At 46.1% G+C, this 16,114-nt stretch overlaps 1 protein-coding gene across 3 annotated transcripts in view; it reads left to right on the top strand.

The window, feature by feature from the left end:
* prkd3 (protein kinase D3) overlaps window positions 1-12,121 on the top strand; it is a 38,332-nt gene extending 26,211 nt beyond the window's left edge. The window contains exons 6-19 of one of the 3 annotated variants that reach the window (XM_086182013.1): window positions 1,090-1,285; window positions 1,363-1,440; window positions 1,530-1,716; window positions 2,764-2,887; window positions 3,084-3,161; window positions 5,564-5,840; window positions 6,822-6,871; window positions 7,157-7,229; window positions 7,314-7,420; window positions 7,877-8,038; window positions 8,879-8,977; window positions 9,055-9,322; window positions 9,694-9,779; window positions 9,861-12,121. In XM_086182013.1, the coding sequence (XP_086038139.1) occupies window positions 1,090-1,285; window positions 1,363-1,440; window positions 1,530-1,716; window positions 2,764-2,887; window positions 3,084-3,161; window positions 5,564-5,840; window positions 6,822-6,871; window positions 7,157-7,229; window positions 7,314-7,420; window positions 7,877-8,038; window positions 8,879-8,977; window positions 9,055-9,322; window positions 9,694-9,779; window positions 9,861-10,034 (1,959 nt within the window). In that variant the 3' untranslated portion in view covers window positions 10,035-12,121. Of the gene's footprint in view, window positions 1-1,089; window positions 1,286-1,362; window positions 1,441-1,529; window positions 1,717-2,763; window positions 2,888-3,083; window positions 3,162-5,563; window positions 5,841-6,818; window positions 6,872-7,156; window positions 7,230-7,313; window positions 7,421-7,876; window positions 8,039-8,878; window positions 8,978-9,054; window positions 9,323-9,693; window positions 9,780-9,860 lie in introns of all 3 variants that reach the window. The other 2 variants (XM_086182011.1, XM_086182012.1) reach the window with 2 other exon arrangements.
* The last annotated feature ends 3,993 nt before the right edge of the window (window positions 12,122-16,114 follow it).

Here is a 16,114-nt window from a genome sequence, read left to right as displayed (position 1 = left end):
ATTAATGATGTTATTGATGCAAGTTTGATTACTATCTATCTATCTGTCTATCCATCTATCCATCTATCCATATTATCCTGTCCAATTATCCTCCACTGTTTCCTCTCCCTGCTTGCTCTCATGATTCCGTTTTGATTTTCAAACATGAATAAAACTTTGCAACGTCACTTTAGCCATCAGTTCAAACTTCAAAGTCAGTCTTAAAATGTGTATAATTTTGTGGCTTTGAGTTATTTCATTTGAAGTGATTGCTGTGCATTAAACATCTGCATAATTTTCAATCAAAGCGGTTTTTAGAATCAATCTGATGCCGCTGGACTGACGAGAAATCAAAACTCTTCTAAGGAGACTGTTACTTATTGAATGAAACTTTCATCCTCCCATATCAAGAACCGCCGGCAGTTTTGATCCAATCCTGAATCAGACTGAAAACTAGGAATGTGCAGTGGTCCGCGTGCACAGGCGTTGCTCTCAAAAGTTGAATGTTTCTAAACTAATCAAATTGGGCTCTTCTCCACTGGTGAGTCCCTCGGGCCCCGTGGTATAATACCACGGCTGCGTAAGATCTAATTGAACTGCATGCAGCTCTTTTGCTCGATCCTCAGTGAGACCTTATGAATCCATTTTGCATAAGCAGCTCTGGAATATTCTCTTGTCTCTGTCCCCACAAAAGGTCATCAGGAAATATAATTATGCTAATAACATAGTTCATTGAAGTCTAAGTTTATGTATCCACTCACTTGTTGGCAAAAAACATGAAAGCTTCCTTCCCATTTCTGACAAGAGCTTCCAGAAGGCCCAATTTATTCCTATAAAATCAGAACTAAATGCTCATTTGTGGTGAAACATGACAAATCTAATAACATCGTATTGACCGCTGGAATCATATTAAGTATTTTAAGTCGTGCTAACTCAGTATGACAAATGACATTTTCCTCTCTTCCACTGCCATGTCATTTTTCATTCTGTCGTTCCCTGTCTGTCAAATACTCCCTTTGAGGCTGTTTTTATCCGCTTATCCCCTTTACTTCCTTCCTGAATATGTTTTTTCTTCCTAACCTCCCTCCATCATTCCCCTTTTCCATCCAGCAGCAGAGGGCCCATCAGGAAGCTGGGAAGCGGATCCTGTCCTGGAGTGGCAGGCCTATCTGGATGGAGAAGATGGTGCTGGGACGGGTCAAGGTGCCGCACACCTTCGCCATTCACACGTACACTCGTCCCACTATCTGCCAGTATTGCAAGCGTCTGCTCAAGGGTCTCTTTCGCCAGGGCATGCAGTGCAAAGGTGAGACACTGTCTTTATTACTCATCGTGGAGTTGAGTTTGTCAGCATGTTTGACCGATAATTTTCTCGTTAACCAGACTGCAGATTCAACTGCCATAAGCGCTGTGCTTCAAAGGTACCGCGGGACTGTTTGGGGGAGGTGGACTTCAATGGAGGTAAATTCTACATCCACTTGATTGCTTAAGGTTCATAGAGACGCTGATATATACCAGTGGTATTTACATCACTGGTGTTGATGGTGCAGAGCCAGCCAGCCCTGGCCCAGACTCGGACACCACCTTGGACACCATGGAGGTTGACAGCGGTGACATAGATAGTGGCAGAGGACTGGACGACCCAGAGGAACCGTCCACTCCAGATGAGAGGATGTTCGACATGGACTCTCCTTTCTTGGACAGAGAGAAAGATGAAGAGCCCATTAAGACGATCAGGTGGGTCATCAGCTTTGACATTTATTTATTTATTTTCACATTTATCCATTAGGATCAAACGTGCTATTTTTTTTTACTTTAAGAGATGCTTCACTCAAAAAGCGTATGGAACAGGTGTTTTCAGCTCACTGAGACAATTTTCCCCTCTTGAATCACTTCTTTCAACCAGCCATGTATGTTTAGCTTGAAGCTAATCATAACTGAGGGCTAACCAGCTGCAAAACTGTCCAAAATGTCCATTTATAAATTCCCAAGCGTCTTATCTGAATCTTCTTTATCCAGCTGTGTGTTAGGTAATCAACAACCCTTTTTAATTTGAGATGAAAACTGTAACCCTTCTGGTTTCGTGCAAGCATGAATGAGTTGGTTCAACGGGGTGTGTCAGGTGGTCCTGCTTGGTGCTAGCATGAATAAACACCAGACCAGAGATGTTTCAGTTTGTTTTTAGCTCAAATCAAAGTGTTTACGGATCGCTGAGCCTACAGCCAGATAAAGAAGATGTGGATTCTCCCAAACGTTGCATAAACTGACGTTTTTCAACAGCTCTGTCGGTAGCAGTCAGCCATCACTCGCTTTATGCTAAAGACATATGGTTGACTTATTTGCATTCTAGAGTCACAAAGAAGTGATGCAGCAGGAAAAAGAGCTCAAAACAACTATTTGTGAGTACTTAAATGGCTTAATACACCTTTTGGAGAAAGTAGCGCTTTGAACTTACAGCTAAATGCACATTTCTCCACTTGGCTCTGTTTGCTCAGACCACCAGCTTGATTCAAACTGGGGTGGGATTTTAAAACACATGGTCTAACTGCCCAGTTCTCGTGTTTATTTGACACCAGCAGCAGCATTTTAGGTTTTCATCAGTGTTGCCACCAAAATGCAAAACGCCCTGTTCAGGATTTTCGGCTGATTGGAAAAATGCATCTAAAATGGTTTTAATGAACTTGTAAGAGGTAAATTAAAATGTAAATTATTAGCGCTTCGTCAAAAAAATGTCTAAAAGAGTTTTAATCAGTAGGGTCTTTTTTTCTGTGTGTATGCGTCTAGCCCCTCCACTAGCAGCAACATCCCACTGATGCGGGTGGTCCAGTCCATCAAACACACCAAGAGGCGGAGCTCCACGGTGGTGAAGGAAGGCTGGATGGTTCATTATACCAGCAGGGACAACCTGGTAAGACTGATTACCCCAAAGTCCAACAGAGGAGGCCAGTCAAAAATGGGCTTCTACCAAAGCTGTTCATGTGTTGAGCTCAGCACAAAAGGTGTATTCCTCCTGGAACCAAGTATTAGACCTCAGTAATATATGGTAGGGGACGTACATGATGCCATTTGGACTAACTTAGAGTTCTTGTTCTCCTTTTTCACAGCGGAAGAGACATTACTGGAGGCTGGACAGCAAAAGTCTGAGTCTCTTCCAGAACGACACGGGAGCCAAGTTCTACAAAGTAAGCATAAGGCTATCGTCTCTGAAAAAGCTTCACGTTAGACCTGAAGTAGCTTTCATGTCAGCAAACGGAGCAGGTTCAAGCAGTTCAGTTCACTTCACGAATAACCAGTTGCACCTCTTCGAACTCAAGAGAAGGCGTACCAAGGCCATTTTCATATCCGCGTTAGAATATCGTCTGTCACTCTCTTGCGAGGTATCTGCGGTCGCTGGGTGACTCAGCTGCAGCTCGTGTTGTAACTGTAAACTATCCTCAGGTCAGTTTGGCCCACCGGAATTTCCCCTGTGGTTTTTCAACCTGCAGCCTCGTCCCTCTCCTGCATGAGCTGACTGGCAGACGTTTGGGGGGGTTTCGGAACAAAAGCTGAAGTACAGAATAAACCCTGGAATCCCACAATTATTCACACCTACTGATGTCATCTGGTCAAATACAAATCAGGTCGCACTTTGCTCATCTCAGCCAGTGAAAGTCATTCCTCCGTGTAAAATCAGGAGGAGAGAATGTCTGACACTTCCTGCTCAGTGGCAGAGCCGTAGCCAGTCATTACACTGCCGCAGGGGCTTAATAGCACAGTAATTACACAGTGAGGAGGAGTGAGGGAGCTCGCTGCAGCCTGCAAGGTAAACACTTCCACATGTGTGTTGGTGGTTGTGTGCAGGGTGGGGGTGTAATCATTTTATTGTTCATGCGGCTATGTGTGTTTTGAGACGTTGACACCTCCTTGAGCTGTGGTCAGAGTTGTGATGGTGTGTAGGATGCAGGAGAGGTTTCAGCGTTAGCATGCTGTGCACCTGAGAGACAGGTGGTTGTCAACGCAGCCGCATCTGTAGTCGATCTTCTTAATCTTATGCTGACTGTGAAACAAACCTGAGAAACATAATTCCCTTAATTATGTCACGCCCTGTATCCCCTGCCACCGAGTCCTCGGAGAGGAAACCTCAGCAGGGATGGACGACTCAGGGTGTGTTTACTTGCAGCTTTATGTGGTTGTTTATTATCAACTTGGCACTCAGCTATGTTTAAGACCTTCAGGAGTTTAATTGAAGGTTAGCTGCAAATACCCTGTTTTTATATTCCCAACTTTCTGCTTTGTTCCATGCCTTTTTGCCCCACAGTGGCACATTTATATCCATGATAGATAAGGTGAGAGATTTTCCTGTGCATATAGGAGACTGTCGGGAATTTCCTTTCAAAGACCCCAGATGCTGGTTCCCCACATGCCAAGTCTCAATCCGGGAAACCTTTCGTCTTGGGCATTTTCCTTTCATTTCTCTGAAGTTGCTAGCCTGTTGCTCATCAGTGTGTGGCCGCTGTCCTCCCCTCTCCCCTTTTCTTTATACCTCCAATCTGATTAGTGGCGGTCGCGTGTTGGCTCACTCGCCAGGCATGGCAGCCATTTTCTCCATTTGGAAGCCATAACGGCTCCCCGTTTGAAGATGAGACCCCTGTACTTGTGGCTTTCTCTGAAGACCCTTTTATGGGGTGAGGGGGGCTTCTCTTTGTCTCTGCCAGATTGAGCCCTGTCACAAATGCAACCCACTCACACACGACCCCGCAGAACAGTAGTCTTTCTAGCGGCAGCGCCAGCGGCTTGTGCTCAGATGGGGCCTCTGGCTGGCCCTGCCTTGTAATCAGGGAACCAGAGCGCTTCAGCCGCCGCAGGGCCTGATCACGTGACCCGGTCCCGCTAACCACAAGCACTTCATCTGATACTCTGTGGTGAGCCACGCGGAAGGGGACAGCGTGTGCCTCTGTGAGCCCTGATTGGCTAAAACCTCTAAATGTTTTTTTATTTTTCGACCCTCCCTCCTCTCTTTGATTTGACAGAGAAGATGGAGGGGAAGGGGGACTTTTAAAGTGTGCCACAACTGTCCTTTGTGAGAGTTCTTGTAAGACAGAGACGGGTAAAGGAGAAGTTAGAACTGGGACAAAACTATCAGTGAAGCTTCTTGGAGTGTGAGTTTTACTTCCTTTATGCAGATATTTTATTGTAGCAAGGGAGACATGTCTAACCTGCAGATATTTGATTAGGAGAGAATTGTGTCATTTGGTTAAGCTTATTGTGCATTTTAATTTCAAGACGCAACGTAATGCATTTTACAGGAAAGAAACCTGTCCACTCGGTAAGAAGACTTATGTTTTATTAATTATATTTCCTTTTAAAATGTTTATTGTCTATCATCTGCTGTTGTGAACCCGGTATTTCCATGGTTCGTTAGTTTAGTGTATCATTGTATTCAATTATTTGGGGATTTTCTGCTCCTTTTCTCACTTTTTACATCTCCTCCTAAAGGAAAACATGTTGTGTTTTGTGGACTTTTTTGTATAGCTTATGTGTTATTGTCGTTGAACATGTTGTTGAATTTATGGGATTTCATCTGTCTGTTGCCTCCTTCCTCCAGGAGATTCCTCTGTCTGAGATCCTCCAGGTGGAACAGTCCAGAGACTACAGTAATCTGGCCCAGGGCAGCAACCCTCACTGCTTTGAGATCATCACCGCCACCATGGTCTACTACGTTGGGGAGAACAATGGCAGCCACTACCACAGCCCTGCTCTGGCAGCCTCAGGTGTGGGGATGGAGGTGGCTCAGGGCTGGGAGAAGGCCATCAGACAGGCCCTGATGCCTGTCACCCCCCAGCCCAGCGTAGCGAGCGCTGCGGCTCAGGGCAAAGATCATAGTAAGTACAGCATATCACACAGCTCTCCTCCCATCTACAGCATCAGCACACTTGAATGGCTGTCAAACTCAAATAACAATGAGGTACTTTTACAGCGCGTGTCTGCTTAGTTTGTCGGTCTCATTATACGTCATTAAATATTTGTGTTCGTGTGGTGTTTATATAAAATGGAAGTTCAGTCCATAATGTCTGACCTCATTAAATTAACAAAATTGTTGCTAATAATGATGCTTATATACAGAAAGATTTGTGACCTGTTTCAGTCACGATTTAAAATCCTTGTTTTATCTCAACATGATGCTGAATTATAGCCAACTGGTGCTTTGACTAAACATTCAAGTGCTGCTTAGATTAATGAGGTGGAGCAAAAACACGTCTGCACAAATTTCTAATTGCATTGGCTTGGTTGAGGTAGACAAAAAAACCCGCTCGGGTATCCCAGCTTTGCCTTCACTGGTCAGGGGAACCCTGCGTTCATACCAAGAAGCTGGAGGAAGTTCAGCAGGCATGACAGTAGAAAGTGAGACAGACTGTCTGTGAGCTGGGGTCATTCGAGTTTAGAAAGATCAGCTTGGAAAAGGCGATCAATCTTCAAATGTCAGTGTCACCATAAAGCACGACAACAGGTTTGTGTCCAACATTAGCGAAAGCATGATCGCATCATGTCCTCCCTCCTTTTATCTCAGGCCTTCTGTTCATCGGTGGAAAGAGCCCCAGTGACTGTCTAAATTCGCAGTTATGAAACACGCTGCATACTTGCGCCATTCGGTCACACATAGCTTCCCAGATCAATTTTATAGCCAGTTTATTGTGTAATAAAATGCTTCATTATGTGGAGCTGTGACTTATTTCATGCATCTGTGATAAGCTTGTGGGAAAAAGACCCCAATCTGGGAGCAATACACCTCGGCCTGTGATAGCTGAAGGGTGGCTCGCCTGCTGGAGTCACTGCTTAAAGTCATGTGTTTTCCCCTCCAGAAGAGCTGTCCATCAGCATATCCGTGTCCAACTGCCAGATCCAAGAGAATGTGGTGAGTGGGGCTCTTGTGTGTGTGTGTGTGTGTGTGTGTAAACCATGTTGCACAGTTCCCCCAGTATAGGGATTCACGTGCTATTGAAGTATCTGTTGTGGTGAAACCAGAAATTTACCAGGAACTTAAAAGGAAGCCATGGTCTCATTTTCTGTTCAAGTGACTTCAGTCTCTTTCACTTCTGCATGGAGTTGAAGTTGAATATTTGGCAATATCAGGAGCAATGATGTTACCACTTAGCTGACTGCTGCTAGCAATTAAACTGTGCACATTGTCTCTGTATAGGATATCGCCTCTGTTTACCAAATATTCTCTGATGAAGTTCTGGGATCAGGCCAGTTCGGCATTGTGTACGGAGGTATGTTGGTCTTTTCCACTACAGTAATACTACATATAAGACATGATATCAGAAGAACACTTTACACGTGTCATAATGTTCTAGGTAAACACAGGAAGAGTGGCAGAGACGTGGCCATCAAGGTTATAGACAAAATGAGATTTCCCACCAAGCAAGAGAGCCAGCTAAGGAACGAGGTGGCCATATTACAGGTGAGGAGGAGCAGAATTCTGCGTTAACATCAAAAACACATCTAATATTCAGCAGTTCAGGGTGAACTGTGGATTCGCAGTGTAAGAAGCTGTAGTTTCAGCTCTCCCACATATGTCAGTGTTCCTGCCTCCTCTTTAGAAGTAGAGATCTTCTGAAACAAACACATTTTTTCATTCAAAATACACAAGACTTACTTCCCCAGCAGTGTGTAATAAAAAACAACTACACACACATAACAAATCTATCCAGAGAATGAAGCAGAGAACTTTGTATTGTGACAGTCACCCTCCAATAAATGTCACCACATGGCTGACATCGTATTAGCTCCACCCAAAGAGGAGTTGCCAGTGGGAGCACACCACAACTGAGTAGGTTACTGTCTTAAAGCAGCGAAGAAGAATTGATTCCTTCACCATGACCGACCGTCACCAAGACGATGTCTTTGTCCTCTTCAGAATCTGCATCACCCAGGTATCGTCAACTTGGAGTGCATGTTTGAGACGCCGGAGAGAGTGTTTGTGGTCATGGAGAAGCTTCACGGCGACATGCTGGAAATGATCCTGTCCAGTGAGAAGAGCAAACTCCCTGAACGAATCACCAAGTTCCTCGTCACACAGGTGTGTGAGATACACATTCGAGATGCCAGTCCTCATGTGCAAACTCTGAATATGATGCCCAGTGGCCTCATGGCATCGCCCACATATGAAGATGAATGTCATTCTATTACACTTTATCCATTTAAATTCCACCACTTGGAAGCACTTTGCATCTTGTCTGTGTGTCTACCATGGTTGTCTGCTCTGTCTCCCCTCTCTTTCTGGGGTGTGTTAGCCCACTGAGCATGAGCCCTGTCTCTCGCCTCAGGGCTGTTTATTCTTGTGGTGGCCTGATTGTGGGGGAATTGTTTACGGGATTGCTCTGCATGGCATCACGGCCTCCTCCCTGCTCGTGGATTACAGCCTGCAATGTGCTGGTGGCTTTGTGGGCTGATTAGAAGAGCAGCAGGCCCCTGGGCCTCCGTGGATCCTGGATCCCAAACAGGAGTGGGGCCATTAACAACAGTCCCATTAGCTGCGGCGAGCCTGGCTCTGATGTGGCCACGAGGACTTCTGTCAAAGCCAGGGTCAGGATAGGGGAGCCAGGCGCGCTGTGGTTTTGGTGGAGGGCCATTGGCAGACATGCGTGCCGTGCTAACTTATGCCTTGCCACGTGAATATAGATGGGATGATGAGATGAGATCATATGTATTTATGCAAAGGTATTGGTCAAGATGGAAGTATTTAGGGGTATTAGTATGCTTATACTGCTTTTATTTTTCCATATGGCAGCACCAGAGATCATACAAACCCTGGCCTGTTTATACCATAAGGTGCATGAAACATTTCAGCCCTGCAGTTTAGAGTATTGTCTTCTGGGTTTTGGAGCTAAATCTGTTCATCAATTTTGGTTTGCTACAGATCCTGGTGGCCTTGAGACATCTGCACTTCAAAAACATTGTTCACTGTGACTTGAAGCCTGAGAATGTACTACTGGCATCTGCAGAGCCCTTTCCTCAGGTAGAGCAACAAGGATCTGAGTGAGTACAAGCAGGTGCGTGGGTGTGTACACGTCGACTCATTTTAATGCCTTCCAGGTAAAACTGTGTGACTTTGGCTTCGCCCGCATCATCGGTGAGAAGTCTTTCCGGCGGTCAGTCGTGGGCACGCCGGCGTACCTGGCTCCAGAGGTGCTGCGAAGTAAAGGCTACAACCGCTCCTTAGACATGTGGTCGGTGGGAGTGATCGTATACGTCAGCTTGAGCGGGACGTTCCCTTTCAATGAGGATGAGGACATTAATGACCAGATCCAAAATGCTGCCTTCATGTACCCTCCTACACCCTGGAAAGACATCTCAGCAGAGGGTAAGAAGAGATGTTTCAACTTGTTCCTTTTTCATGCCCCTCGCCACCCTGAGTGCTCAGCGTCAATGATCACCAGACACGTAGCCCCAGCGCTGTCCTCCACCTACACGTCTGGGCTGTCTGAACTTGATATGAATCACCTTCAAATCTCCCCGTCTGCCCAAGATGCAGCTCTTCCCACATACGGTGTTAGAGATGACACAAGTGATGAGGGTATTCTTGCTGTTTAGTCAGAAGGAGAACCTGGACTTTTGCTTTGTAACTTAAGAGTGTCTTTTTTTTTTTAAGTTGGACATTTATGTTGAAATGTATTTATTTATTTTTTTAGATCTTTGGGTTACAGTGTATAATGTGCACATCTTCCCTCACAGCCACAGATCTGATCAATAATCTTCTCCAAGTCAAGATGAGGAAGAGGTACAGCGTTGACAAGTGTCTCAGCCATCCCTGGTTACAGGTGACAAATGCTTTTATTTTGAAACGTGTTCTGTTTCTCACAGAGGAGGTTTTACTGACAGCAGGTTTCTTTTCTCCTCAGGACTATCAGACATGGCTTGACCTCAGGGAGTTCGAGACGCGACGAGGTGAACGCTACATCACCCATGAGAGCGACGACGCGCGCTGGGAGGAGTATGCAGATGAGCACAGCCTTGATTACCCCAAACACTTCATCATGGCTCCCAACCTTGATGACATGGAAGAGGACCCCTAGTGGTGGAGGGGACTTACTACACCCACATGTATTGAGGAAGAGGATCGTCACGGGGACTTTTTGCGTGAAGCTTTGGGAGTGGTGGATTTTCCCTTCAGAACTGTTGTGGAAACAAAGAGAGGCCTACAAGTGGAGAATCACTCTCCAAAGGCTTAAGGACGGGGAAACCCCCACAGAATGAGCAGCACGCTGCACTGCTACCAGCAGCAGGCAGATGGAGACGGCGAGCCACGGAAAAGCATTAAAAAAAACTGTCAGGGGAGAAGCGTGTTCTCTTTGCACGATTCTAAAACATTCCATGGATTTGCTCAAGTTTGGTTCATTTGTATGAACAATTATGAGTCTCTCGATAGTTTAGTCATTGTATACACAATTTAGAATAATTCTGAGTAATAATATGGCTCTGTTCTTTATGTGAGAGAGAGAGAGAGAGAGAGAGAGAGAGAGAGAGAGAGAGAGAGAGAGAGAGAGAGAGAGAGAGAGAGAGAGAGAGAGAGAGCTCACCCCAGGAGTAAAGGGCACTTTTCACAAGGGATTTAGTGTCTGAGAACTTCACACATTTTGTTCTCGTTTCCAAACTGTTTGTGAGACTGTCCTTAGGAATGAAACTGGAACAATCATATGTATTTCTACATTTGTTTTTTGTAATGTATTTAGTAATTGTGGTAGATTTTTGCACTATATCACCGTTGAACATAGCAACTGAATAGAAAGTCTATTGCTGCTACAGAGAGCAGAGCGCCGCTGCGGCTCAGACGGACATCAGCTGCTGTGTCCCCTTCTGTGTTCATTCAACATGAGTCTTAATTGTTTGGAGTGTGATGTGACAGCAGCAGCAAAGATTTATCAGTCTTCTCCTAGACAAGAGACACCAGGTCCAAATATGGTCTTATTTTAATGTTTCTTTGACCCCAAATTGTCCTGAACAGCAATAACAGAGCCGATTCTTGTGTTCAGTATTAGCCTAAATCCATCAGTGGACTGTGTGTTCGAGTATTGTGTCTCTGTGTACTCTTTTCTGTACTGGGGTGTGACTTTGGAAGCACTCCAATTCTGGAATATGTGTTTTTGGTGTCTGTGGGTATCTGAAGCATTGCACCGCCAGCAGCGGCCAAGCTAGATTTGACCTAGAACAAAATATTGTCCATTCCTTTGGTGTGTGTTATGTTGTCTGGACTGCCCCGACAGTAGTAGAGAAAAACCTTGGTTCACATGGGAGTGTAGTATACTACAGATTGTTTTGGGAGTACAATCCTGTCGTCCTTTCCTGTCTTTGTTGCTGCTGGAATGGCAGGTGTCAGTGTTTTGTATATTTCAGTACATACCGATGGAATAAAGACACAACGTCTTATCTGAGAAGGAAAGCGACGCCTCTGTGCTTCATTCAACATCCTAACTACATGCTCCCATGCGTCTGTTCATGTATGAGCCGTGTAGTTTTTTTCAAGTTGCGTGGTGGTGACTGAGTGAGTGTGTAGCGGTTTCACATGTCATGTGTTTCTCAGCAGCTGGATGTGATTGCTGCACCACATCGGGCAGTCGGCCGGCCCCTGTCGCTCACCGCAGGGGCATAATGACACGCTTAAAGAGGGTGGTGGTGATGTGGGGGTTTGTGGACCACTTTGAAATCCCTCATGATAAATGCTATCGTGGAATCCCTTCAAGAATCCAACCTGGGTTCAACTCCGGCAGTATGAATAAAATGTCTTATTTTTAGAACTGTGTTGTCAATGATGCCGTCCACCATAAACTACACGCAGCTGTCGTCTCTGCATTTTACCGGCCACCGCAGTGATGGTGGCTGACCACTGTAAGCAATCACCGACTATCTACTGATGAGACACTCTCTCTCTCTCTCTAATGGATATTCAGCGCTGCGCTCCTTCATCTGTTTGCTTGAATGATTTCAAGATGTGCAGGACACATGACCCCATTAACCCCCAGGAGGGAGACAGTGGCATTTATATTGAGCAGAGTCAGTCCACACGTTCAGAGGTGAATGAAGCCAACTGCCTGTCTTCAGATATCGTGAAATGTACTTGTGTTGCCAAATTAAATACAACAATGAGGAGAAAAAATGTGCATCTGCAGAAGAGAGAAAATAGGAAGATTGGAAAAAGAGTGCAATGTCTCCCTCCTCTGGCAGGACAGAGGTATAACACCTTTAAAACAGTTACATTCATTTTATGCGCTGTAGTTTGATGTACTTCGATAATACTTCACTGTAGGGCTGGGCGGTTGACCAATAGTAAGAGAATAAAACCTTTTCACATTTCCTGGCTCTCACTGACTGTATCGTGCTCAAGGGTCCTCAACGTTTCAGCTCAGGGCCCCCAAGACAAAGGTGTTCCACACATACAACTCCAGCTAGGCTAGAGGTAGGGGAAGCATATCAACGCCGCATGCAGTAAAGAGCCAGTCCAAATGCAGCTAAATCCAAACTGATTTAAAATCCAATACTTCATAGCAGTTGGAGTGTATTTTTTGGGCTTTCTTATGATTTTTCAATCTCCTCTTGACCATGAATTGGGAACTCTGGATTTAGCTCACGTCAGTTTGCTCTCCGTAGTGCTTGTGTGCTGGTGAACCAGGCTCCACACGGCATTATTCAAAATCATTCATGTACAAGAAATACAACACTTTTATGCAGCTCGCATTTCAAATCAGAACGTAACTTTTTTTCAACTTTTCATCTCAAACAATGCGCACTTTGATTCCAACTGTTTCAATAAGTTCATTTGTTATTATTTCATCATTATTACATTATGGATGTTAGAAGGGAGGGGGCAGCATGGCTCAGAGGTAGAGTGGCCGTCTAGCAACTGAAGGGTCGCTGGTTCGATCCTCACTTCCACCGGTGACCATGTCCAAGTGTCCTTGAGCAAGATACTGAACCCTATTTGCTCCTGATGGCCCCGCGATGGACCGGTGACCCGTCCAGGGTGAACCCCGCCTCTCGCCCAATGTCAGCTGGGATAGGCTCCACCCCCACCCCCAAAGTGCAAACATGAAGCCTTCAGCTCACACTGAATGACTTTTCATTAGAGAAATCAGTTATTACCGCTTATGAAATGAAGGCGTGGGTGTCACACCTGGTGGGAGGAAAAGAAATCAAACACAAATTACGTTTATCAGGCAGAAATGAATTTGTTTTCATTGCACTGTTTTAGAGTGAGTTTATAATCACCCTCAGCATTCTAAGGTTGAGGCATGGGTGACTCGTGATGTTTGAAGTCAGGATTTAAGTGTAATTGTGCAGCTGTCAGTAAGAGAGTAGTTCTCTTTGCAGCCAGAAGGTGTCAGTGTTTGCAGGATGCCGCAGTCAAACTGTACTGGAGTAATCAGAGTTTTCTCGGAGGTCAGGATGAGAGCTGAAGCATTTTGCTCTCTAAAAAAGTTAGAAATGATATCTGGAAATGGAAGTATTTTGCGTGTTGTTAGATATTTTCTGCGCGCTCGTCAGTGGGAGTGGGGGGAGGCTCGAGGGAACTAACAACAATGAAGATGGGACCATCGGGCTTCCGCCAGCCACCCCCCCCTTTGTTGCACAGGTCTTTGGGTTTGCATATATTTGTTGAGCAGCTTTGCCTGGTAGCTTCTCGGCAGGTCTCTCGTCACCTCAAGGGGAGGTCTGTGTGTCACCCCCCCCCCCCCACACACACACATACATATACGCACGATCCTCCAGGTCCTTCCCTCCGTTTCCCCTCTCTGCTCCATGCTGGGTATCCATGGGCTCCAGACCAAACAAACAAACAAACAAACAAACAGAACAACAGAAAAACCTATCACCCAGACAAGGTTGGTGTGGGAGAGATGAGGAGAGATCTTGTTTGCTTTCTGGGACAGTTCTATTTCACTGCAACGGCACAGAGGGCCTCTCAGGACACGACTACCCACACTTCTTGTTTGACTTGCCGGGAGATCAAGGTGGTCCTCAGTACTTACACACCATCTTCTGACCTAATACACAACTGACTACAGCGACAGGCTCGCAGTCTTTACCTGAGCTGGCCTTCAGCTCTGGTCCAGGTCTTTATCTGAGGGTCTTCCACTCACGACCGGGACATCAGGTGATTTATTCAACGACCTATAACTGACAACGCTGTAATAATTAACTGGAGTAAAGTTGCGTTCTCTCCTGTTAGGGACTTTGGCGTCCTCTGTCCTTGTTGAAGGGCACAAATCCCCAGAAACACTCTCGCTCCAATCTCTAGCACAATCTCACAGCACACAGTATGGTTTCTCTATTTACTTTTTTCCACATTAAGACGCAGTCGACAAATGAATGCAGCAGCAGAGGGCATTTATACCTCCAGTCTTAGGAGACTGAAGTGTCCAAAACATGGCGAACAGCTGACAAGTCCCACTTTGGATGTTTACTTATCGCCCAGTAATCTGGATCACGAGCGTCGTTTTACAGGCGTTGATGAAATGATGAGATCTTTTAGAGAACATTGAAGGGAACATAGGTGGAGCTGTGTGTGTGGTGGCTTGTCCAATCATCAAATCTTTGGTGGTAAAAGTCAATTAGAGGGGAAATGAAAGCTGGAAACAGTTTCCTGCTCTGGGAAAATGCGGAGGGGCTGTGTAGGTATGTTTGAGTTGCTGACTCCAGCTGTGGCCGGAGAATTCCCCTGACCCATCCTATGGCCTGGTTGCTGTGTGAGGCCACATGAACCCAAAAAAGCAGCCAGGCGCAATACGCAACCCCCCCGCCCCCCTCCTCCTGAAAAGGCTGGCCATTGACCTCTCAGGCAAGTGGCAATATTTGCTCACCTGAAATACACACATCTTGCCAATTGGAGTTGGGGTGGGCCCCGGGGACTGAGGAAGGACCCCTTGATGCAGCTGTGGCCCAGAGAAAGAGCAGACCAGGAAGTTTTGCAGCAGGGAAAGGTGGGGGCTCTCTTGGCGGGGGGCTGTTTAGCGCTGGTGGCCCTATTGTGTCTTAAAGGAGGCTGGGGCCGTATTTGTTCGAAGCTGTAGGAGGCTGATGAGGTGCTAATCTGTTGAGTGGCTGTGTCATTGGGTCTCTGTTCCCAATAGCCTGTTAGCTGTCAGGGCCTGTAAAAAAGGCAGAATTTACGGGCCCCCCAGACCAGGACTGAGCCATCGGTGTCCACGGGTAAGCAAACACAGATTGGACACTTATGTTGTTGCTCTGCGAGGGCCGGTTTTACCACCAGGCTCCTGGGGTGACACGTAGGCAGCCCCTTTTCAGCCTTCTTCATGAGCTGTCGGCCCCCTCTACGCTCCTCTGTAAACACTACAAATTAGCCATCTGCATATGGATGGGCCCTCGGTCCATACAGGAAGGAGACAACTGCCTGGGAGAAGATAGGCTCTCTTCTAATGTGGACCTGATATAAATTCCCCACTATCAGCCTTTAATTTCTCTCCCATGCATAAGAATCACGGCGAGCGCTGAGGCACAGATACGGCAGCCAGGAGAGCCTGAGCTTTTTGTTGTGAGGTGCTCTGAAGCATGAGGATAATAGAGGGGCTGACCAGTTGTCTGAGATGGCTCGGGTCAGCAGTCAGAGGTAATCCCAAACTTGAATTTCCCATCAAGCCCGGAATACAGATAAGACAGCAGCAGATAGAAACCCCACCGACTGACTGAGTGATGGAAAAAGGAAATAGGCCAAAAGCCTCTCAGATGTAGAGTGGAGATGTGTGTGTGTGTGTGTGTGTGTGTGTGTGTGTGTGTGTGTGTGGGTGCGCGCGCATGTGTGCTTCCTCAAGAGGCTGGTGGCAGCAGATTCGGGATCAGAGGAAGAATTACACTCTGATTTCAAACGGTTATATCAGTAGAAACTTAGATTAAAAGCTGTCATGGAGAAGCTTCTACCACCGGGCTTCGTCCTTCCAGTCAGTCAGGATTAGAAAGACAATTACAACTTTTTAATCAGCAGACCTGCTTTGTCCTCTCGTCCACTCTGACGGGGCTCTGACGGGGCTCTGACAGCTCCGCATCCAAGTATGAACGCCGGGCGCTCCTGGTGGATTACAGCAGGAGTTTGATTGTAGTGATAGTTCGACGTATAGCGTCCCATGGGAGCCTGGCGCGTTAATTA

This window comes from Aulostomus chinensis, chromosome 17, assembly GCF_037954235.1.
Source record: "Aulostomus chinensis isolate RoL2024-O1b breed Wild chromosome 17, RoL_Achi_v1.0, whole genome shotgun sequence".
Classification (NCBI taxonomy): Eukaryota; Metazoa; Chordata; class Actinopteri; order Syngnathiformes; family Aulostomidae; genus Aulostomus; species Aulostomus chinensis.
This window is presented reverse-complemented; position numbering and strand designations above follow the sequence as displayed.